Genomic DNA, 25998 nt, shown 5'->3' with positions numbered 1-25998 from the left:
TCCATTTAATTATCATTTGACTTCAATGTGTCACTTGCAGAATCACTAAGTGTATTCTCCTGCACAATGCATAGAATGAAGTCAGCAGATGCAATATAAGTCTCCTTTGTTACAGCATTAACCTAGCGTAACAAGACCTGACATACAAAGTCCCATCCTGCAAAATAAGTATTTCTTTCAGCCTTCTGTAAAAAAGCCTGATACTCAGTTTATATGTTGTTCTTAGAATAATGAATTACATCTACAGCCAAAAGTAGACCATACATTTTACCAAAGCATTATGTAAATGTTTGCACTTGCTGATGAGGGGGGCAGGGGGAGGCAACCCACAAAACTGATGGTTGCCCTTAAGGAATTAATACTCCAGACTTCCTATCTCTCAATTTTCTCACTATATTCCAGCTCTGCTCCCCAATCTGCTGTTGATCATATGAAGTCCCACTAATCTCGATAACGCTCAAAGTAAACTCGGGAATTTGCCCACAGCCAAGCAAACTGCAGGTCTCTAGAAATGGGTCTATATCAGAATATAAACTGTTAGAGGAACTGCAGTATGAAATGTGTTTTTAATTAAAAAAATATTAATAGCAGTGCAAAGTGTTGTACTACACTCGCTCCTTGTCAGATGAGGTAGTTTTTGATTTGTGAGCCAAATAAAAAAATGAAACTGACTAGATATCTAATGTGTTGTTAGAGAGGCATATACTGTAAAATTAGTTGCTTCTCCTGTCTATTTTAACTGTTCTTAGTAATAACATATAATAAGTTGTAAAAATTATTTGTTAAGTTTTTTTTAATTTTTGAGATACTTCTAAAACAGTTTGTTAGAAGGCCAACTAGCCATTTTGAAAGTTGTGATATGGTGGGAGAATGAATTGAAGTGAACATCTTAGTTTTGCTTACATACCTTAAGTATTGGATCCAAAACAAATCAGTAAGAATGAAAATCAGACATGAGAGTGGACAACAGCAACATACCTTTGTTTACAAGTTGCTGAAGTTCTATGGTAAATACAAATTCTGTTTTATCAGCAAAAGCTTCAAAATTATTTTGAATTAACATATGCTTTTGTCCAGTCTGATGAGGAAAATGCATCATAGACAGACTTGCTTTTACATCTGTAACAAAACATACCTGTCCCAGTCAAAAGTCCAGCACTCTTCTTTCGTGCATAAGCGCGTAAGTGGTTGGACAGGCTAACAGCACTTGTAAACGTCGTATTGCAATGCACACACGTTCTAAGCTTCACAGGCATACCTATCATTCAAAAGAAAACTATAATCCAGTTCTCTCTTCAAAAAATGAAATTCTCAAAGCGTTGTAAAAAGTTTTCTGTAATAAAGATGGTTTAAAATATATTCACTGCATTGATGCAATTGTTTAGTATATTAGAAGGATCCAAGTTAACCATCATTAGTTTTTCATGTAGTGCTTTAAGCCAAACCATGTTATTTGGAAAGAAGAGAAAGAGGGCAACCTGGACCCTTAGGCTACTCTTGATTTAATACCTACTATCAAGTTCCTACAAATGTCCATGTTATGCAGATCTAATCCCAAAATACAATCTTGCGATTTGAATAGCACGATTCTGTTGAGAAATTTCAAAGCTTGCAACTTTCCCAGTAAAGAGAATTTAAAAAGTCTAGTTGACAAAGTGGTAATTAAAGTGTTTTACCCATAAGACTAAAAAGCTCAAAACTAAATTAGGCTGCTGTTGAAGGCTTGGAGAAAAAGGTGGTAAAACACGCCACTGAACAGCTGTTAGACAAAACATTTTGTTCAGTGCAATTTCTGTTCATTACTTTAGATGCGCAATCAATAATGAAAGTTAATGATTTGAAGTTTTTTGCTAAAATCTTTGTGCTAAATAAATGATCAACAAAGCAACATGGTATTTATCACAGGAAAACAGTGAAACATTACTGAACTCCTCATTTACCCGGCAAAGAAACCATTACAATTTCCCCCATGCTCAACTTTACCATAATGCTTTCCTTCACTTTACCAAAGATACAGTGTTTTGGTCAACTTATATTTCAAGGTCTCTACTAATTTTAAAAGGCATTAATTAAAAAAAAAAAAAAAAAAAAAAAGCTAGAACTACTCAGCTGGAAAGCCTGTTTGCAGGAAAGAAAGAATTCTACTCTCCAGCAGCCCACAGAAGACATGCTGTTTTTCAGGCAAGTTATGGAAGAACACTTGGCTGGTAAAAAAAAAAATTTTAAAACAGAATTAGAAATATTTGCCTTTTTGAGTAAAATTAAACTATTTCAACTTGACGTTAAAGATTTTCTTATTAACTCAACTGGCACAGTGCGTTAGTTGTCAAATTCTGTTACCTCAGCCACAAATAATTACAGGGCCCCATTCATAAGTGTTAGTATTATGCAAGCATGTTTATTTTTACCTGGTTGTTCAATACAACCAAACAGGTGCTACCTAATATTCATCAGTAAACATTAAACAGAAAGCAATACAGTGTCAGGTTTGGCAAGCTATTCCTTCAGCATTGTTTTTCAAATATTAATCCTGTCAGAGATACTCTTCCTTTATTAAGCAATCTCCTGTCTTAAAGGACAACCACAGACATCAAGAAGACATTCAATGTAATTCTGTTCCGCCTCTACTATCTCCTTTTAGAAAGCCACCTTTGTTAAGAAATGGATTGCCGCACTTTGCATAGTCCCCTAAAAGAACTTCTGAGCACATCAGATTTTCTGTTGTTGTTTGCTTTTATTTAAAAGAAGACAAGAGTATAGGTGAAAAAGTACTAGGCACTGCCAGTTTTCTAACCTGCACTGAGTAATAACAAGAAAAATCAACAGAACCAAAAAGTCATGGGTATAAAAATAAGATCCTGCTCAGTCTAAAGAATGCTGCAGCATTATAAGGTGGTGTCCAAGCAAGAAACATGTAAATGCAAGCTCTAGATATACACTAAAAAGGATGCTCTAAGAATTGCCCAAGACTAGAGAGAAGTAGGTTAAAAACGTCACTCTAAAAACTGTTCTATTAATACAGAGTATCTAGAAAGCTAATTATTGAATTGTTTTGTTAGCACAATTCTCAGAGGAGGGGAAATATCTGTCCATATCAGTCAGGGGTTGAGTATTAGAACCCTGCTGGCAAGAACTGTATTAAAACAAAGCTTGAACTAGCACAGGTCTTCATTCAGGATGGACAGGCCCTAAAAGCAAGCATCAATTTCCTACAGCAGCCACAGTTTTACAACAAACAAGAATTAATTTATGTTGAAAGAGTAAGTTTGTCTAAAATGTCAAAATTAGTCAATAGAAATCCATCATTTTGGAATATTATGCTTTTATAAGGGTGTCAGCAGTTCTGTCAATTTGAGCAAATGCTGCTTTGCACAAGCCTCAAAGATTTAAATGAAGCAGTTCCAAAACCAGTAGTCTTAAAGCCCAGAAACAGGGTCACAAACTCAAATGTCTGAGAACTGTTAGTCTACCAAATGCACGTGAACACTTCAACTTATTGTTATTGTAGGATGTGTTTTCTTCCTTACTGAGGCTCATTTTGTATCCACTTTGAATTGCATGCCCAACCATATGCAGAATAGGAACTACATTCCATGCAAAAGAACTCGGTGCTTCTGAATATTCACTTTAGGAAAAACACATAAGAAAGGTTTGCTGTGCTACCTCTTGCAGTCAGTGTCCTCTGAAAATGAAACATGAATTAAATGAACAGAACTCCAAGTAAAATACTACACTCATACACTTTCTATGAATGAAAGAATTCTTTGGAAATGTAGTTAAGACAGCTAGAAACATCATCTTACCTGACTGCATAGTCAAGTCCATTTTTTGCGGCTGATACATCAATGGACTGTCTTCATTTAATGGAAGAACACATTTCTGAACAAACCTCTTTCTTGCAGTTTGATTATGAATCTTTTGAGGGGAAATATCAGGATTCCTTTCTTCTCCTAACCTTTTATTTTTCAGGAGTTCTATCAGTGTAAGCGACTGATTTTTTTTTTCATCACGTAGTACTGCTTTTGCTTCATCACATTCATTTAGGAAACTCAGCCCTTCTTCCTCTGATGCAGACACAGATGTATCTTCAGTCTTTAGGCCATTATGGTATGCTTCAAGAGGTATAACATTCTGAGATAAAAAGTCATCATTTGATGCAAGTTTCTGAGCAACAAATGGTCTGGGAATAATGCGGCGACTGTTCAAAGCCTTTAGGATTTTCTCATACTTCTCTTCGTTTTGCATCATCTCATTCAGAACACAGATCGGAGACTTGTGTGCGTCCCACTTGGTTTTGCCAAGCCTCTTCAGGTGTCCTCGCACATGATTAGACAATCCAATTTTAGTATCGAACCAGCCTCCGCAGAGCTGACACGTATGCTCAGAGGAAGTTTCAGATTTCTCAATTGCTACAAAGAAAATAATCTTTTTCAAGTATTTTGACACTTAATTACACACAGTTTAGCATTAGAATAGCAAACCACAAGGATGAGAGGCTTTACAAGAGGATAAAAGCAAGTCTTGTTTAATGCTCAGTAAATCCCTTTGTCCCCTTCACTGCATACCCAAATTTAAAAAAAACTTACCTTTTCTAACACGTTTAACAGGAGTTCCTGTTCCAGTTCTTTTAAAATGTTGCATTTTGTCACTTGTTGCTATCTGTTCTGGTGAAACAACATGACGGGCTTCATAGCTTAATCCAGCTCTGTGAAGATGTCCTCGGACATGATTGGACAAGCCAACACCTGTTTCAAATGTTGCTGGACAGTATGGGCAGGACTTCTTTTCAAGCGACAAATCAGTCCAATGGAAAACTGAATTATGCTTTGGCAATGCTGATCCTACATTTTCTAAATTCTGAGGATCGTGCAAATCATGCAGGAAGTTACTACCCTCAGCATCTTCATAATACTCAAAATAAAAGCCATCATTCTGCTCATAACTAAGTGAAGATTGATCACCAGCTTCATGATCTTCCATTTTACCTTTGAATATGGGGAATAGGTTTACATGCTCCTGATTAATATCACTGTAAGATTCATCCTCCACAGACTGTGTAGTGTAATCACATAGTTCAACATTATCCCATGAACTTTCATCCTCCGTTTCATAGCTGTCTTTTTTTTCAGCAGAGTTAAGTTTCTGTAAAACAACAACAGTCATTTTATGCAGAAAATCTGGATAGCAATCCAAATCATCTCCTGTAACAGAGCCTTCCCTCTTGGATTCTTTAACCACTCTTTTTACAGCTACATGCCTATGATCTTTATAGCCTTCTGCCCTTTTGCAATCAAGATTATTTGAATCCATGACAAAACAATTATTCTGGGGACTACTTGATGAAGAAAACAAATGTAAAGAATTGACAGAGCTGGACTCTTCCTTTTTTAAATGTAAAGGATAAGAGTCACTAGATTTTTTAATCATCCTGTAGTTTTCATATTTGTTTCTATACAAATAATTACTGCTTGTTTTGAAACTAGCTTTCTGCTTTGCTGCTTGATGAAAATATTTAGGTTTCTGGTCAATGCTATTTCTAATCAAAAAGGTCTTGTTTGTAGAATTTAGATTGCACACACTTACAGATGACTGCGAAACGCTTTTCCGAGCCTTCTGTATCCTGTAGGGTCTCTTGTGAAGTTTTGTGAAGTTACCGGACTGTGAAGTAGAGCCAAATGATCTTTTTACATCCTGTTTTAAAACAGAGTTCTTTGGAAAAGTAGATTGCTTGATCAACTGTTTTGTCCTGCTACCAAAATCTAAAGATTCTTCAATTATGTTGCCTTTTCTTTTTTCTAATCTAAGATGGCTACCAAAGGGATCAATGCATGATGCTGGATGCAAATATTCCATGTGTTTTTTTAAAATGCTTCTAGCTGATGTAGTAAACGGACACATCTTACACATGTATGTTGATGACTTTTTTGAGGATCCTAAATACGGATCTTTCATGGATGCCTTTTTCTGTGTTTTCCTCTGGGATATGTCACTACCGATAATTGAACATTTGACTACTGCTCCATGAGCAATCCCTCGATGGCATTCCAGTTCATTTTCCGTCACAGCCATGAAATTGCATTCCTCACAGCAATAATATCTTTTATCTTTTTCATGGGTCTTTGCATGCTGCACAAATGTTTTGGGACAATTGGTACCAAATACACACTGTGGGCACTGTAACCGTGCACTCCTACCCTCATCCTGAAGTTCTTTCAACTCACGGATTTCTTCCATCAGTTTCTGCCTTCTTTCCTGGTGAATTATCATATGTTTAAGAAGTGAATTACGATCTCGAAATGTCCGTCCACATTCCCTACACGCATAGGGCCTGGGGACATTGAGATGCCGGAAATGACTATTCCCATCTAAATGGTACATCATATGCCTATGCAGATGTTTCTTCTCCCTAAAATTCACATTGCACTTTGTACAGGGATAAAACGATGGTTCATCAGTACTGAAAGTAGATGGTGATTCAGAATCATTCTGTTCACATTTATTTTTTAAAGTATTGGAAAGAAAAGTGCTAGTGTGAACAGGAGAAGTATCTTCTGCACAGTTACTAGCAGGACTATAAATCAGCTGTTGGATAGCATCAACAGCTTCCAACTCTTCATCTGTGGATTCAGGCTTTACTTTACTCAATGAATATCTTTGTGGTTCTACTATTTGTAGCTCCTCATTCTGCTCTAAGAAGTCAACATTTAGTAATTTTGATTTACTGGGAATATAACTGGTATCACTAAAACAGTCTTCAGTATAGCGTGTTATTTTGCTAACATCCATTTTTCTTTTTCTCTTTTTTTCTAGACCTACTTTACAGTGAACGGGAGACTTCTCTATTGTTTCTTCATTTGTCATAAGAAACTGTATAAATTCTTTTTGAGGATCCCAGCTGGGATCACATCCTGATCTGAAACCACTTGTACCTGAGGAAATGCCTGTTAATGTGTCAACACAATCATCTTTGACTAGTAAATTTTTATCATCCTCACAAACTTCTACTTCACCTGCTAAAGTGCTGTCTACACTATTTCCTACTGATTTCGGTGAATCACAACCAATTGAAGCAGAGGTAGGTAGATTTTTAATGGAATGAGTCAGGTTCTTAGCATGTGCTACATCAGGTAACAAAAATAAAACTTGGTGCTGACTTGATGTCTGTGTTGTACTCTTTGCAGGCAGTTGAAGATCATGAACCACTGTCAAAGTTGAGCAGGAATCTGTATGATGACCTACAGACTGTCCAGTGGTTAATGAAACACTGCCTTTATTCATAATGGAAGTCTTGGTTGAGGTGGAGTGTGAAACTGGTCCATTAACAGCAGTTCCTCTAGGCAAGATAAAGTTTTCACTAGAAACAGTAGGAGCACCAGTGTGAATAAATAAAGAAGTCTGGCCTCCACTTAAGGCTTTTTCAGATCTGTCCCTTGATAGCTCCTCAGACAGAGTCAATGTATTGTTCTTCTGAAATGACGTGTCACTCTCTTGTGATTTAGGAATGCCACTGTCTTCCTCAGATATGAAATTATCATCACATAGGATTTCTTCTTTAGCACCAGTGACTTCAGGATTTATTTCCAAATCATCCATATTGCTGGTCTGTCCATTAAATACATTTATACTGAAAACAAACAAACAAACAAACAAGAAATGAATCAGGCACTCACAGAAATAAATAATAATGGCAATTTTAATTTACAGTTTTCTCCAGGACCACCCTTTTTCATACTGTAAGCTAAAAAGATATAAAAATATAAAAAAAGAAAAAAAAGATATAAAAAAAAGATATAAAAATATTCAAGACATTTTTAAATTAATCAATAAAACAATAAAAATTGTATCAGTTTATGGGCTACATTAATAACCATACAGCAAACTACTGACTGTCTAGTGTCCTAGTTTAAAATGTCCAAACACCTACATGCAAGCAAAATGAGGAAAACACTATTGACAAAAATTGTGCAAATACATTGGGTGTACCTAAACATGAACACAGTTTATCTTCAGTATTCTTCTGGACGCAAAACAAGTTATGAGTAAAGGCTTTGCAGACATCATTTCAGTGAACTTTTTAAGCATACTTGCCTTTAGCATCTATGAAGCTAAAATAATCTTCACATATCTGAAAGTATCACTTTGTTCAAGGTACTGGTATACCACTGACCTGATATTACACAGAAGTTTACAAAAGTGTTTGTTTTGATATTAATACAGAAAACACAAAACTAATCCGATTTCTAACATATGATTATCGATTGAAACATAGCAAAGGATCATAAAGCTCACTGAAGAAAATAAATAGTATCTTTCCATTCCCGTTTTACAAAAGAACTCTCCTTTAAAATCAGATCCTGTTTATGCTTTATGGTCATGTTAAAAGGTAAGGAGGTAAAATAGCATTATCTCAAAGGTGGAAAAATTAAGCAACTGGAAAAGAAATGTTAATTAGGATTTATGTACCTTATCAAATCACCATGTTGAATCCAGAGCATGACAACAGTAGTGTCTACTAGTATAGAGAGCTACTACATACTAATTCCCTCCGGGATACTTTGTGTGCCTAAGTATGTTTTTCTACAAGTGATTTTCATTTGCATGCAAAATAATCTACCTGACACTTAGCACAAGGGGCTTGCCTACACATGGAAATCAGTGTGCAGTAAACTAGAGTGTGAATTTAAGGCTATTCAGCATTTACCACTTGTGTGGACCTTAAGAACAGGGTAGGAATAAGCCATTAAAACATCCACCCAGGAGCTGGAAGCATCTATCAATATGTGGGGGTTGGGGTGATGGGGGAACACCACAAACCATACCACCACATATTTTATCCTTAAGGAGTACTCACTTAACATCTTTTGGGAAATCTGGCTCCTGTCATCACATATTCAGCTTCAGTTACTAATTAACATTTTGAATAAAAAGTTCTGTTAAAAGGAGTCATTACCTAGAATCCTTCAATTAAGATGTTATAACTCACAACAAATGTCCAGGGCTCCTCGCAATGGTCCTTCATCGAAACCAAAGACGACCACGTCTGACGACCTTTTTTTCCTAAGGAGAGGAAAAACAACCTGCTTAAAGGGCACCACCGTCATCTTTATACATCACAGACTAAAATGTTCAGAATTGCTATTAGTTTTCCAGTTATTATGATTCAGACTTATGTGTGCAATCCAAGTCTACCTATGGCCTCATGGAAATTCAGTCATATTGTGCTTGCTTCAGATCAGAAAAGAACGAAACAAGTATTAATTTGTTAAAAAAAAGCCTTCAATGTAATATGACTTTCTCATTATTTTAAAGGCAAAATAACTATATTTTAAGTCCAAATATAATGAAAAAAAACTTCTCAATGCAAGAAGTTTAAACAAAAAGTTCCCTTTGCTACACAGTTACTGAATCACCCAATATAGAAACACTACAGCAACACACATCAGTTCAGTAAGAAATGCTTAAAATACATAAAACACAATTATTATTTATTAACATGCCCTTTTGCAAGCATGCTATTGGACAAAACAATTATATTTTTTGTTGTCTCATTTCTTAAATTTCTGAATTTCTTTGCTGCTTTAACATGGTTCAGTTTCTGCCATAATAAAAAAAACAGACTCCCAATAAGATCGCGTTCAATGCTATCACCCTAAAATGGTGATAATGCACCACCCAGCAGGAGTATTTACATCACATAGACAAGTTAGAAAGGGGCAGCACAAACATGCACTAAAAATCAGTAATGCAAAAGTCAGTTAAAGGAAGTGACAGCTCCAAGCATGCACCCCTGCACCTGCAACAATTTTATCACTGAATAGTATAAACTTCATATAAACTAGGCAGAGTTCAAAAACGTACACAAAAAGTTTAGAAGAAATTTAATAAGTTAGTTATGCCAGAAAATTTGTATTCTCCTCATTTTATTATCCTAGAGGTAGATAAATGTATGCTCAGTCAATTTGAGAGCCTATATTAGCTTTTCTCAACAGGAAACAACATTGCTAACGAAGTGGTAAATTCAGTGTTAATGAGTGGCTTCACTGTTACCACCTCGGAGGTAAAACCTTCCCTGTTCCAAGTTCCACCCATCTGTTCTGGTGTTAGGGGTTCAGAGAGAGAACAGACGCTTCCCATTTAAGGCAACTTCATTGGTACCCCCTGAACAGCAGGGTGGCAAACCGAGAATATGGTGCCTGCGTGGAGCCTGCAAGCCTCATTATCAGAATGACTCCCCCAAACTTCTCACAAGTTTACATCATGAAGACAAAACCATGATGCTCTGCAAACAAAACTATACATGAAGACTCTAAATATTAAAGCTTGTTTAAAAAAAAAAAAAAAAAAAAAAAAAAAAAGGCAAGGGCACCATACAACCACCTATAAACCAAGATTCCCTTCGAAGCTAAACAATAGCTAAAACTTACATTGTGCAATTTTTAATAGACTCCTTCCCATATTGTGTATTTATAGAGATCATGAACTATTCCATATGGAACAGATTAGAAGACTTCTATGCTAATAGAGCTGTCCCTATATAATTCAGTCTTTGGATCAAGCCCGAAAGCTTACTCTATCAGTAATATCACTGTAACATTTTAATCATTTTCTGCCAATTATCACATTTTTTCCAGCTATCAGGGTGGTGCAATTCCCTATTTTATGTATAGGGCAACAAAAATTATGTTAACAGATTTAAGACAGTGCTATTAAAGCAAGCATATATCTTTTTAAATTACAGGAATTTAGAGACTTGTGATAACAGAGCCCAAATTCAATACTTCATTTACAGTAAAATTATCTCCTTCAACGTGTAGATACATATGCAATAACAAAAATACATGTAACTAGATAAATGCAATGAAAACTACACACTGCCATTGTTTTTGAGGAAAATGTTACTGTTTAACCTGTACCATTCGGGAAGCACAACATTCAAACTGAAACACTACCTAACCCTGAGCACTCTGGGGAGAGGGGAGGAAAAACAAAAAGAAAAACCCCAACCACTGTAGCAACTAAGATTCAACCAAGACTATACAATATTCTTAGCATATTTTCATCACTCACTTTTAAAAGCATCAGTCTCTCCACCACATCAGAAATACACACAGTACTAATTCTGTCAGAATATATAGTAATTAACCCATATTTACTGTACTTGAAAAGCTAAACATTCTAGAGATTAAGCTTTTAATTTCATGTTGCAAATAATGCTTAATAGATCCCCTGCCAAAGCAAGCACTATGCAGTTGGGCTAAATTTTTATTTAAGCACAGAACAACTGCTGACTAAAACCTTCAATGACACACTGTTTGCAGGTGCTATTGCAATGTATTGAGGAGATACTGTATAAATACAGAATGACAATGCTTCAAAAGCCTATACAAGCACATACAAGTAGAAAACAATCAAAGATTTAGCTAGGCCACGTTCCACTCCACCTCAATTTAATTATGGAATACTTGTAAATTTACATGTTAAGTTCTTATACAGTTTTTGATCTATTTATTTCTTCATAAAACATCAGTTTTAGAAAATCATAATGAGTTCTGTAGATAAGGCTGCCTGTGGCCAGATACTGTAAGCATTAAAAAAAGTGTAAGGTCAGATCTGTCTTCAGGCTGACAGATATCATTTAAATGCCTTAAGCTAATCTTATTGTCTCAAAAATCTCAAACATCAGTATTTTTGCAAACTATCAGCACTTGCTATAACACCCATACTACACTACATCTTGAGGTTACTACAGAAGAAATGAGGTGATAATTGCATATTAACATAATTATTCGGTAATCCCTCTGAGCAAGCTTCCTAGGTCACTCAGTAATTCAGATTAGCCACAACCTTCCTGTCATCAGATCTATGCTGTCCACTTTCTGTTCATTAATAATTCTTTTTGATAGGAAATGTACTTAATTCCATTCTTCTATGTACATTATTAATTATATTTATTACAAGTAGGTTTACAACATTTCCAAGTTCTCTTTTCATGATGACAACCTTCGCTATGTAATAGGGTCACACACCAAATTAAGAGTAATGCCTTCATACAATGCTAGTTCATTAAAACCATGCTCTAGAGCTAAATGTAGTTTGCTGTTGCATCCTGGCAGTTGCAGTTAGAATTTCTCAGGGTTTTTTTTTTTTTTTTTGGGGGGGGGGGGCACACTTTATTTTACAAGGGTTTTAGGATCTGAAAGCTCACTAGAGCTGAAAAATTAAGATGGAGCAATTTGGATGAGTTTGTGAAAAGCATGAAGTGCTTTTCTGTGGTTAAATACTAAGTTTCTCATTAAATCTATAAATACAACCCAATGAGCTGAAAGCATACACAGTGACTATTAAGTAGCACAAAAACTTAGAAGTCATTTTCTAAATGGATTGAATTTACAGCCTAGTTACCAAAAGTGAAGAAATATAAATTATTTCAACAGTGCTGTAACGAAAAACACCCCAAAACTCAAAAAACCCACTTGTCCTGTGCTAAGTAACTCCTCATTAAGTCAAGTTCTTTAAGCAGACATAGGAATAGCCAGGACACTCAAGAGATGATTCAAACATTCAAGGGATACGAATGGTGTTCCAGGTTCCCCCAGCTTTCACTTAGATTTGTTATTTCAAGACTTTATTATGTAAATATAGAAAACTAGTAAAATCCATCATTTTATCCACAAGTGTTCCTGCAATAAAGCTGAGATGCATGAGATGATGGAATCAAAGTCACAGATTTTTAAGCAACAAACAGCAGACCAGAGAAAGCTTAAATTTGTCATGGCACAGGACTAAAGCAGAGGCTCCTTCCATTTCTGCCACAATATACAGGCTATTCCTTTATTAACTTAATTATGACAAATTTGGTGAAAAATTTAAGAACCTTTGGAAAAATGAATGACCATATGGAAAAAGAGGGACTAGCACAAGTTTTCCAGGAGTCAACTGAGGGAGAGGAGGAGACTGACAGTGACTGCCTCCTAAAGTACCAAGTATATTAGCATAAACCAGCCACATTTTCAGAAAAATCATGTTAGATATTTGGATGATGTTTGTGTTTCTTCCACACAGTAATGCATAGCAAACTTCATACCTACTGAGTTTTGGGTGTTATCTAGCAATACAAATACCCAAAAATCAATAAATTATGACACTTTTTTGATCATTAGAAAGATGTGTTACAGGATTTGTTCTTTATTTCTTCTTAAAAGCTATCCTGATCCATTCTTCAGTTGGAAACAGAACTACAAAGCCCTACAACCGAAGGACAAGTCCTTGACTCACTCTGCCCTCCTCCAGTTTTCTATCTGTGTTTGCAAATTAAATGTTTTAAAATACATTCCCTTCTACATTACAAAATTGTTTGCATCTATGTTGACTGCCTTACTTTAAAACCTGCAAACTTTTGTAGTGAACAGAGCTGCTTAATACGTATACCACAATACTAAGAACATTGCCCTCCCACACTTACTTTACATACAAGCATGCGGTTATTAATATAGCTATAGGCTGAAGAATTGTATTGAAAAGCAAATATACCCGAAATTCTGATATGTCACTGTTAACATAAAAACCCAAACACTGGAGAACCCTCACAGCTAATCATACTCCCACATCAGAATTGCTTTTTAAAGCAGTGGAAAAAAAAAAAAACACACTGACACAACATGAAGAAGTTGCATTATTAAGCAAAAAAAATACAAAGTTACTACTGCCCATAGTAACAGAACAAACACCTTTTTGGATTCTTACCAAATCCTTAAAAAGAGTGTAACAAGAAAATAATTAAAACAAAATGGAAAAGATTTCTCCCAATTGTCAGATTTCTGTGGGGGAAGCTCACCAAGGCCAAGTACAACAGCAAGCACACAGCCTTTTCTCCAGGAGCTTGCAGAGGATCAACACAATTGGAAAAGAGACAGAACTACCACTGCTCAGGAATGGGAAAACTCTCCAGTCCAGCTTCCATCAGCTGGACAGCTTTATTGCAAAAGGAAGGTGCCCTGCACAGACCATGACTTAAACCCCAACTGCTGCTATTTGTGCAATCCTCCCTGACCAGAGACACAAGTATTAATTCTAATTCCTGCTAAAACACTACAAGCCTTGATAGCGTAAGTACCATTTACGTCTCTTATTGCCTGCCAGAGCATATATAGGTCACTTAACGCTGATCTCAAACACACTTCTCTGGATCCGTGTTTTAAGTAAAAACTCAATTTAGAGCAAATATGACTAAAAAGAACCAAGCCAGCTAACTATTCCTTATCTGATCATACGACACTTCAGATTTCTAAGCTATTTCTGACTAACTCTACAACACACATCCAACCTCAGTGAAAAGTCTGAGAGAAATTTCAAACAAAAATATTTTTTCAAGACATCACTTGAAAAATTGAAATATAAGACTTTTCCTATATTTTGAAAAAGAAAAAAAGCATTTGTAATGCAGAATAGAGGAAAAAGAAAACTAGTGTTCTTCAAGAAATTTGCTAGTTCCTAGGATTCAGAATTCTCTAAACAACAAAAAGACATTAAGTCAGTAAATGCTTTAAAAATTAGAGTGCAAGCCAAATTGCAAGCAGGTTCTCCATGATGACACTTACTGTCTCAAGTTCAGATCTTTCAGGAAAAGTAGGATGGTATTCTACTAATCCATCAGCCTACAAAAGAAGCCAATCTTTTCAGTAAGATTGTACTTGGAAACGTCAAGCCCCAAGCATAGTATTTTTCAGAAAGTTTATTTACCTGAAAATTTGATTCTAATGAAACAGCTTCTTCAAAAGTTATGTATCAGTTAGTAACAGAAAAATGTTTCCTTTAAAAAAAAAAAGTCAAAATTTTAGCACTTGATTTCTTGTCTGCAATATTTAAGAGCAGTATTTTAACATCTCATATCTTAAAGAAAAGATTTCACAACTGTAAGACAGTACGACTGTCTTACAATTGAAAAATCCTAGAACACCATTACTGCCACCAACCATTCTTAATCTTATTTCTCTAATATTGATTTGCTTGGGAAAATAAATCAATTTGTCACTTACAATAGGGTGCATCATGTTAAAATTCAACACAGAAGCCAATAAAATAAATGACAATTTAAGCGCCAAAAGAATCAGATATATGATTTTAAATTTTCTGTCTAGTTGTAAGCACTAATGTGGCATGTTAAGAGGGTTACATTGCCCAAGATTATTTTTTAAGTGAATTAGTTATTTCTAAAAGATGCCTAGCCAATACAAAAACAAGATTTTGAATCTAGCAGCCTCAGAACAGTTACAGCTTGAGCGGAAACTCAAGGCTTCCACAACTCCCCACCATATTCCATACCTCTGTCTATAAAGGATAATCGACTACTTCAGTCTCTACATTTATGCAGATGTCTGTCTAGTTTGCACTTTCAGTAGTACGATCAAGTTTGAAATGGCAGGCCAATAATTTTTACTAAGGATGAGAAGAACTACAATCAAATTATTAAATTTTCCAAGATGCACATGTACATGGCAATCAATAACAACATTCCAATAAGATGGATAAAGGTTAGAAAAACACAGTTCATACTGCTGTGTTTAAACAATATTTGAGAGCAGTTTAAACAAAGTTTTCTGTTTATTTACACATAAGCAGAGAAAGAACCAGTGCTCCCAGACTAGATTTTATCATAATTACCTCAATTAGTTTCTCGATTTTTAAAAAGACCCAATGACACAAACTTTAAAGAAGCCTATTTTTGAATTGATAACATTGTCAACGTTGGGCTACAAGCAGTAGCCACTTCAGATGAAATACAGGAAAAAATGCTTCTGATCTAAAGCCCTAAAAAAAGGCAAAGAAATTACTTTTTGACAAAAGGTACAAATAACTTCAATTTGCTTCTACCAGATCCCAAGCAAAACTGTGTTTTATGATTCTAAAACGTTAAGAACAATTCATTCTTTTTACACTAAACATTACATTAGAAGAGGCATATAACATAACTGAACTGAAATATACCTTCTACAATGTTATTCTTTCTCTTGGAAAGTACTGCATCTCTTAATCCATCTGATAGCAACTACTTGGAAATAAATGTGCATCTCTTTCCCTTTTATTTTTCTGCCCCCCCAACAATTTAAAGTTGAAGTTGATAAATCTTGCTACACCTTTGTTGCTAGAAGTGCTTAGTATCAGACCTCTTCCTCAATTACTTAAAGTGATTACAAAATTTCTAACACTTGCTTAAGAAACTTAAGTACATAGATGTCTTTACGTCTTATTTATAAGGAATATTTGCCAGAAGGTTAAAGACTCTCTCGACTTAATGCGCTGTGATACTAATGCATAATATTTCTCTAGAAGCCCAAACTCTTACATGCATCGATAAATTCTTTTCCTTCCTATCAATCTCACATACTTGCATATTTTTCCTCTGAAAAAACTAAACCCTTGATAGAACACTCTTCATTTTTTTTCTCATCACCATTACCTGCCTTTTTTAGTCAAATGTATTCTGATGCCTAATGTAAGGTACCAACAATTGTTTTACCCAGACACAATACGATGAATATTTCATTTTATTAATTAGTAGCAATGTTCCTCATGCTCAGGTTTTATTCACTTCACTTTTTCTTTCATTTCAAAGCATCAGCAATATAGGTACAAGAGTATTTTATCAAAAAAGTTTCCAGCTACTATTTCTGATTCATCATTTTGACAATTCAAGAAACTTTCAATGAAAGTTTAGGTATACAGCAAAATGACATTTTCTCTAACCCAAGTTAAGCATAATGTAATCATAGCAACATGACAATTCGCTGCTCCTCTTCCTCTGTACCTCTCCTTTGGTGTTCCTGCTTTCCAGGGTTCTCTCACAAAAGATTACTGTTATTACTCCCAAATACATCAATATGTGTTTCCCAAGCTTCATCTCATTTTCTACTAATGTTTCTAAAATTCAGGACTTTCCACAACCAATACATTTACCTATTAGCAGGATGAGCCCATCTTCTAGGTTAGGATAATTTGCCTGGATGCTTTCTTGATATTTCACACCTCAAAAGGGCATAAGGATGCTGGATACTTAGTGTCTACTTTTGAGACAATATAAGAAAATATTTCCTCCTCACAGAACTCATCCCCTGTCAGTAATGCTCCATTATAACTAATCACAGCGAGGGAGAAATTTTGCAAAGAAAGCATGTTTAGGAAAGTACCAGCATCTTTGCAGGCTCGTGTGTGTGTGTGTGTGTGTACGCATGGAGGCGTGTGTGTGGGGGGAGGTGGGAGGGATGGAGGTAGGAATGCTAAAATGAAAGGCCTGCTGCCACTGTGGAATATTTTGGCTGGCAGAAAAGAGAAAGTAGTCTCAACATGGAGCCATACCCTGTCAACTTATTGTGCTATACATTGGAGTTACACTTTTCTCTGCAGCAAAGCCAATTTAAATGACTCCTGCCTTCCTCTGCGCCTTCACATTCCTTCCTTCAGTTTATCAACAACAACTTCATTATCTTGTTTAGAAGGCTGCGACCAGACACTGCTGCATCAGCACAACCGAGAGGCAACAAACTAAGAGTAAGGCACAAACTTTTACTAGCTTTGTTGATGGAAAAACTGAATGTGGAATCTTTCTAAAATGTTATTTTAATATATAAGAAAATTTGAAAAAGCAGGGAAAATTTCAGAGGCAAAAAAAGCAGTTCTGTCAGTCTTCTGTTTGCCTGCAAGAGACAACACTACAAAGAGGAGCACTATCACGAAGCAAATTTCATGTTCTAAAATTCCACTGAAGTGCACTATTCAATGGAAATACAATGCCAGAAGTAAATGCTATGATAATTCAAACTGGAGAACAGTAAATACATCTTCCGTGAATACTATTAATACAAGGAATTATCTTAAATTACTTATTGGACATGATAGCTAGATTTTCCATTGACATACACAAGTGTAACTCTCTCCAGTAGTTCAGATAAAAAGTATTTTTCATTTCTAAAATACATCAGTAACTTTCAAAAAAATCTTAGAACAAAGCTACTCCCCCTTAACCTACAGTTTTAAAGGATTAAAGCCAGTTTATCGGCTCTGAAACGAGTCCTTTCGAAGCCAAGTACTGCCACCAAGTGGTGGTCAGCTTCTCTATGATTTTCCCCATCTGCAAAGGCCACAGAACTGAACACATCCCCCCTCCTCCAAATGAGGAGGGCAGACTCATGGGGTACTAAGACAAATATTTAAAATTAGTCAATCCAAGCAAAACTGCCGAGCTTTCATATGCAAATCTGAACTGCCTTTCAATTTAAAAGTGATTTTTCCTACAATAAAGTCTTTTGGTTCACAAACATCTATTGTGATCAGTGAGTAAAGAAAGAACACTTTCTTCCAACAGGTGCCTGGTACGTATACCGGAGCAAACCAATTCTAATGATTAGTTATCTTCCCTGACTGCTATGCAAGTTCACCAACTATTGCAACTATAGGATCACTCAAGTCATATTCTCACAGTAACCACAAACTCCAGAGAAAGCCGAATTCAGTAACTGGAACAAAAACCTTTAAAGTTACAAACATCCAGCTTTTTATTTGAATAGTATGCAGGTTGTTCACGTTTACACTATGTTAGTATGTAAACATCACAACCAGACTGGGAAGGATTTCCAGAAATCAGGTTCATCTGACTGTTTTGACAAGAGTATTTTTCAAATACATCCAACTATACTGTTCCTTATCTGCCCGAGTTAGCCCTGAAGTGTCAGTACCAAAGATCATAGAGGAAGGGAACCTGCATGACAACAACATGATGCAACGTAATGGATTTACAGTACAATTTTCTTGAAGACATTAAAAACAGTCCAACTCAATTTTATTGAAATGTATCTTGGAACAAGATATATCTTTCAACTTTAGGAAAATTTTGACCTTAATTAAAAAAAAGTTATTCTTCTCTCCAGCATGACCTGAAATGCATCAAGTAATTGTTGATGGTTTTTGCTTTTTTGACTGATATCCACTTCCTAAACACATTTTAATAGTACAGTATAATGAATTTTAAGATTGCACCTCCTATTGGTGTAAAGACTTCTTAACCCTTAAAGCATGCTATCCTTCTCAATTACAAATGTTTTTGGATAAAGACTCCCTGAAATGAACACTCTGTTTTTACTCATTTACTTCAGAGCCTTATCATAGTGAATTATATTTAGTGATGTTCACTGCTCCTCATCAGCAGACTGGCTCTCACCATCCTTTATTACAGATACACACTTTCTACGATCAAGGGTTAAAAAGCTTGTAAATAACAGTGCTAGGAAAAGCTAAAAAACATCTTGTACCCTTTTAGTTTAAGAACAAAAAAATTCTGTCAAGTTGGAGAAAGTTATCTTTTCAAGTATAAATCCTTACTGATGAACATAAAAACTGTATTTCGTAAAAGACCTGTAGCTTTACAACTCTATACATGACCAGATGTACAGACAAAACTCATATTCCAGATAAGATACAGTCACTCCCCTAATAATTGTTTTTTAAAAAAGCCACCCATGAATGATTTAACAACAGTAAAACTCAACTTTAAGTATGTTACCAGGATAATCAGAACAGTAAGATGAAAATTGTATGAGATTCCTGTCCAAGCGACAAACACAATCAGACATGCCCATAGTTATCATTCTGTGCTGCTTCAACTTCTGTGGTCATATTATTAATTTGCTACATTTTCTATGTTTAGGTACAGCAATACTGAATACATGAAAGTTTCTGAAAGTAATTCTGTTTTTGCCTGATCTCTCAAATACTTGAAAATCTGACTTCACTCCATATACTGTTATAGGAAAATTGAGCACTACCTCCGTAACCTTTCCTGTTGCATATAAGAAAGTGTGACCTATTATACCACTAACACATTGAGATGAAGATTATTTTTCCTAACTTTCCCCATACATAAAAGATAGGTCCCTCCTACACAGCTCAGAAGATGCAGTACAGACGGCAAAAAAAAAAAGCACTTAAGAGTGAAGACTACAGATACCCCAATAAAGTCCATCACTGCTTGTAAGTAGTATCTTAAACATATGTATTTTTAACTAGCAATAGATTTTCTGATTCCCTAATGTCAAGATATCACATAATTTTCATTAGAAACTAGGAAAGCAAGTGATTTGTAATTAGAAAAGCAAAAAAAACCCAAATTCACTACTCACATAAAGAATACTTGCATAAAAAGCACCCTTCCAGAGTCATTAGGAAGTACATTCTTGTCAAGAGTATAAGTAACATGTTTGAACAAATCATTAAACTGCAGTTTCAACTAGTGCTTAAGCAAAATCAGCTTACACCAGAGGAGGAGTCCACACTGAGTTACAGACACCACAAAAGTTTACAAGATGCTACAGTCACTATGCTTGAGAGGAGACAGAAGTCTAGAGGCAGTTGGGAGATGCAGCTTGTTCAACAGATTCACTTTCAGTATATGAGTATGATAGCAAGCATTAAGTACGTAATCTAATATAGTGGAGAAACTGTATTGTAAAAAGCCTAATTACAGCTTACTTTTCTGCAACGCGTAGGAGTTTTAGCCATTTCAGGGATAACACACTATTTTAAACCCATTAAGTTAACCAGAAGTTAGTCATTATTATGCTAAATTTAACACCAAATACATTTCCAGTCATATTTTTCCTATATAACAGCTATTTCAATACTTGGCATACTGTTGAGTTTTACTCTACTTAAATCCATCACTCCAATTCACAGTTGGATATTATTTTATAAATCTCAGCTCTTTCAAGTCCTCAGTTTGAAGCTACATCTAAATGTAGAAGGCTCTTTCTGAAGTTCCACCTTGTTCATTTCTGTTTAGAAGGCTGCTGCAGGTCACTCTCCTAGACCTCTTGACATTATCACCATTTTCATGAAATTTTTCACCAACTCTCCAGCCAGTGTGTCATGAAAAGAGAAGGGCTTGTTTCCACTCTCAAGAATCATAAGAACGGGCACATTGTGTCATACCACAGACCTATCTAGCCCATGATCTTATTTCCAACAGTGGCTAAGCAGATGCCTAGGAGCAACAAAGAAAGAATACAGTGACATTATCTCAAAATACTCTCCCAGCTTCCAACAATTTGCAGCTTAAGAAATCCCTGTGCAAGAGGTGGAATCTATTAAATCATCCTCATGGATTTCTCTTCCACAAGCTTTGTGGAGCAATCCACAAAACTTTGTGGAAAAACTCTGAAAACTTCTATTGGCAAAAAATCTATTGTTTAACCACACATCAGGTGAAGAACATTGCCTTTTCTTCTTTTGAATCTCAATCTGCTAGTTTAATTTGACATCTCCTAATACTTTTATTTAAGGAGACAGTGAATAATCTGTCCTAATTACCATCTTCCATGTTGCTGTGATTTTATAAAGCTTTCGTATCTTTGTCTCAGTTATCAGCTTTTTATGCTGAGATGTCCCAGCCTACTTAGCAAGTTCCTTGTGCATCTTTCCATACCTCTAGTTATCCCTGCTGCCCTTCTCAAACCTTCTCCAGTTCTGCTGTGTCGTGTTGTTTTTGAGTCACAGGACTAGATCAGCACTCAAGAGGTAATACACACTTCAATGCAATGCAGCTATGGTATACAATAAATGTATATAGCCAGGTACCTGTTTTCTGTTTTGTTCTCTGTTTTTTTCCTGATAATGCATAATGCCTTCTAGTTGATTTATTGACTATTCAGCTGTCATTTTCACAGGACTGTGTCAGAACCTCAAGATCTTATCCAAGCAATAACAATACTGATTGAACATCATTACACTGTTTCCATGAACTCTTTTACACATTTTTCAGTTCTCTTGTTATGTATGCAAGAATACAGGTTTCCTCCTCAGAGACCATGGGTTTTTTTTAATCTTATACATAGCCAACGACCATTAAGATGAAAGGACTCTGGAGTTTCATTCAGATTTCATGCTTAAAAAACAAACACAGTTACTTATATATTACAGACTCTCAATTAATTTTCTAGGTGTCTGTATTTAAACCAGTAACTAGATACCATATAAATCAGAAGCAACAGAACATAAACTAAGTACTGAAATCATTTGAAGACACAGGGAACAATCTAAACCTTACTGCAAATTCAAGCCATCTCCCTAGCCATAATTCTTTTGTTTTGAACTCAAGCTCAGATCAAGAAAAATATTTCTTTTTGCAGAGTTGTATCTATTCCTCCTTTTTAAAGCAGCATGTTCTAGAAACTTTTGAAGTCAGGCTAAGACATTAAATATGTCTCTACATACACATAAGCATACACACATACAAGCAGTATAACTTGCCTTTTAACTGTTCATAGTTCAGAAGACAATTCATAATCTAAACCCTGAATCAGTTATATATTATACAAAGGAACCACACTGAAAAGAGCAGCTATTTCCAAATTCCCCACAAAGTGTTCTGCTTTAATATTTTAAAGTTGAGAGCAGTAGCTCTTCAAAAGTCTTAGCAGAATAGAAAATACAAACAAAGCAGGTCAGGCCTATCTTAAAATGCACATCCTATATTTTTAAAAGCTCCAATAAGTATTTTAAGCTTACACATTAATCAGAGATTAGAGAGGAAGAACAAGCACGTTTGAGTGTATGGAATCTCCCTCTCACCTCTTCAAAACATCAAGTTCCCAAAAGCCGCTTTACTCAGAGATGGCATATTAGCAAAACAGTAAGCAGAAAATTAACAGAGAACTTAGCTTTTATTTGGTAAGGAAACTGGTGCACACAGTATACCATAATGACCTGTCTCCACAGTAAAGAAAATTATTGAACTTTGGGGCCTTACCTAAAGACAATCATTAAAGAATCAAGCTATTTTAAAACAGTTTAAAGTGAATTGTTGTTAAATTTGTTTCACATGATTTAATGGGATATTAATTAATGGATAGCAATTTCATAGTTCAAAATCTCCCTGAAGTAGAACATCAAGTAATCTGAAGAGAAACAAAACCTGGGCTTAAGTGAAATTTTTTATCTCAAACTAGTTACTGTAATTGAAGGGGGGAGGCAGGGGGAGGCACATAATGCCCAGGTTCTACAGTCCATGAGTACTAGCAGTAAACCTCCATATACTCAGTCTTTCAAATACCTCCCCAAAGAGTTCCTGAGGACAGGAAAGGAAAGAAGAAAAGTCGAATTTCATTATTAAAAACATGAAATGTTATTCTGGTAGATAGTCAAATTTCCCATACACCTATTCAGTAAGAGAATAAAGTACAAGCTTAACACACTATGACAACGTAACAAACTTCATTTTCAGTACTTTCAAACCGGGTGGATAATATGCAGAGAAAGAAGTTAATTTGAAGTCTTCATAATTTTGGTTCTCAACAACTAACAGAAGGCCATGATAACTTCTTGACTGTAACAATTTACGGAGGAAAAACATACTTGTCACCATAATTTTACATGTATTTAAATATATTTGGGAGATTGTTTGGTCCTTTCTTTTGGTACACTTTCCTACATCTACAAATTACAGTAACCAAGATACAAGTTTCATCAAAATTCTTTTTTTTTCCTCTCTCTTCACTGACCATTTTTTTTCTGAGCATTTAACAGTATGTGCTGTTAAATCCAAGGAATCTGTCAAAAATATTTTTACTTACCATAGTTTTACTTGCATTAAGCTGAGAGTTCCAATTCCACATTAACACAAACCTGCAAAATAAAACAAGAACTTACTGTACAGTTACCATCGTTTTCTGCTTGTCCACTAGAATATTCAACAAGAAAAGCAAAGCAGGAAGGCAAGAAATCCATACCTATAAAATGTATTCTATCAATTTCATCTCAAGTTGGAAATACCAAAATCATAATATCTCTCTGAAATGCAGATGCAGTTTTCAAATAATACAGATGCTGATGTTCTAATTAAAAAAAGGTACCAACACAAAACCATATCAAAGTGGGCAGAACAGAAAAAGAGAGTTACGTGGCAAGAAAATTTCTGCTGCGTTTTCTGCCAATGCCTTCAAAGTCTGCTAACCTATGTTCCTTGAATGTGGAATGAAGCACAGAAAGGAAATGTTAACAAGCGAAAGCATTTTTCTAAACTGTTCTAGCAAAAAGAATCAACATGTGTGAGATTAAGTATTTGGAGGGTTTTAATCCTGGGCCTCGCTAAGTCCTCACCTTTCCTAGGAAAAAAAAAAGTTAATTAACATTTCTAAAGCTAGCTGTCCCATTTAAACCATAATTAACTTTGCCATCATGAAGGCTGATTAATGTCATATTTAATGATTTATTTGCAATTTTGCTCATGGATCTTTAAAAGGGCTCAAACTGTACAAAGATTCCTCACTTCCTAACTGGAGGTATCAGACCATGTAACATTTGGAAGAGACTCTGAAAGTCACTGAAGCTGCAAGTAAACAGGAATGACTTTGGGTACATCATCTCTACAGAATTTACCTAATTCCAGTGAAGACAAAACAACTAGAATACAACTTTACAGAGTAAGCTAGTCATATCTAGACTAAATTCATGTATCTATCACCAAAATTAACTCTGAAAGAGATACCTGTCCTCACATACGGCCTAAGATCCCCCCCTCAATTTGTGGGTGCATTGCAGTCATTTGATTCTGAGCTTCCCAGTCAGCTAGTAAATGTCTCAAAGCCACCTGCCTAAATTTCAAAGGTAGAGAGTAAGGAAAGACAGGCCCTTCTGAAAGATCTTGCCAGGCAATATGAAGCAGCAAAAGACAAGTCTCCAGCTGTCTTCCCCCACCTCCAGGATCATTTCCTAATTATCACATTAAACTGTAGCCTTTATACCTTAATGTTATACAAAAGGTAAGCTCATTTCCCAAATCAGATTAACTCCCCCCCCAAATTAACGTGCTTTAGTCAGGTTTTAAAGAGATATTTATGTGCCTAGAGACAAACAGTTATTTACAAACAGTAATGGACCCCTACCATATGTAACAGAAGGTAAGTGTCAAGGAACAGTTTAAAAATCCCACAGAAATACACTCTGCATGTATGAAGAGCCAAAATATCCTTCAAAAATGCAAAAGAAGGTCTACTCAGGCTGTTACCAAACACTGAGGTCAGCATTAAAACAGATGCCTTAGTAAACTTGCGCACTTCAGCTACAGAGTCAATCCCAGTCTAACGTTTCTCTCACTGCAAATAAGAAATACATCAATGACTCTGCCTCCTTGTAAAATGATCTCAGTGCACCCCTCTAACAATTCTCACATCTTCCGAATGTTACAAATAGCTAAACACTAGGAGTAACTATTAACACAGATTTGAAGGTTTTTGATTCAAGTAGAGAGAGAATCTTTACATCAACAGACTGAGTTCAGACTACTGCAGATTGCTATAACACTACATCAGGCTCTCACACAACCCAGTACTCACTGTAACAGCTTTTTTATGGATACACATAACTCTGGACCAATCAAGACAGAGGCTAAACTGCCAGGAACACCTGTGAGGCTTGGTCCATTGACATAAAATGGAAAGTCTTACCCTACACTGCCTATCTAGAGGGTATGTACTCTTGTAGTCATCAAATGTGCCCTTTGGAGAAGACTTGGAAGTAAGTACTCTTTGGTTCACAGGGAGCTCAGAGACCACTTTGGGGATAAATTTGACACTATGCTGTACCTATACCCGGCACAAAGGGAAAGGGATGGGAAAGAGAAGATGGGCCATTATAATTTAGATATTGTCCAGCTTCCCGGCTGAAGGAATGGCAAAAAAATACTTCCATGAAGAGAGCAGCAGAAGGTAGCCCAAATGGCTGGCCCACCACAACCCTAAGCACTGTGTTACAATTCTGCAGGGCCCTTTGAGGTTAAAAACAGCTTAACTCCCTGATTTCGGAATTTCAAAACAGTCTGTATTCAAAACTCCACCCAGTGGGAGACCATATCTGCAGTGGCATGCAAATATCTCAATGCAGACAATGTAATCCACATTGAGACATAAGATTTTGGCCCAGACTGTGACAGCATTGAAATTCATACTGCTTAAAGTG

At 35.8% G+C, this 25998-nt stretch overlaps 1 protein-coding gene across 8 annotated transcripts in view; it reads right to left on the bottom strand.

Annotated features, from left to right (window-relative positions):
- Positions 1-25998, bottom strand: part of ZNF644 (zinc finger protein 644) — a 57082-nt gene that overhangs the window by 11364 nt on the left and 19720 nt on the right. For 4 of the 8 annotated variants that reach the window (XM_067300946.1, XM_067300953.1, XM_067300947.1 and 1 more), the window contains exons 2-7: positions 23616-23667; positions 8951-9057; positions 5584-7624; positions 4587-5142; positions 3804-4409; positions 1136-1258 (exon numbers count right to left, since the gene is read on the bottom strand). In XM_067300946.1, the coding sequence (XP_067157047.1) occupies positions 1136-1258; positions 3804-4409; positions 4587-5142; positions 5584-7593 (3295 nt within the window). In that variant the 5' untranslated portion in view covers positions 7594-7624; positions 8951-9057; positions 23616-23667. The remainder of the gene's footprint in view (positions 1-1135; positions 1259-3803; positions 4410-4586; positions 5143-5583; positions 7625-8950; positions 9058-23615; positions 23668-25998) is intronic. The other 4 variants (XM_067300951.1, XM_067300950.1, XM_067300949.1 and 1 more) reach the window with 3 other exon arrangements.

This window comes from Apteryx mantelli, chromosome 8 (genome assembly GCF_036417845.1).
Source record: "Apteryx mantelli isolate bAptMan1 chromosome 8, bAptMan1.hap1, whole genome shotgun sequence".
Taxonomy (NCBI): domain Eukaryota; kingdom Metazoa; phylum Chordata; class Aves; order Apterygiformes; family Apterygidae; genus Apteryx; species Apteryx mantelli.
The sequence above is the reverse complement of the archived record's forward strand: the minus strand, read 5'-3'. Positions and strand labels throughout refer to the sequence as shown.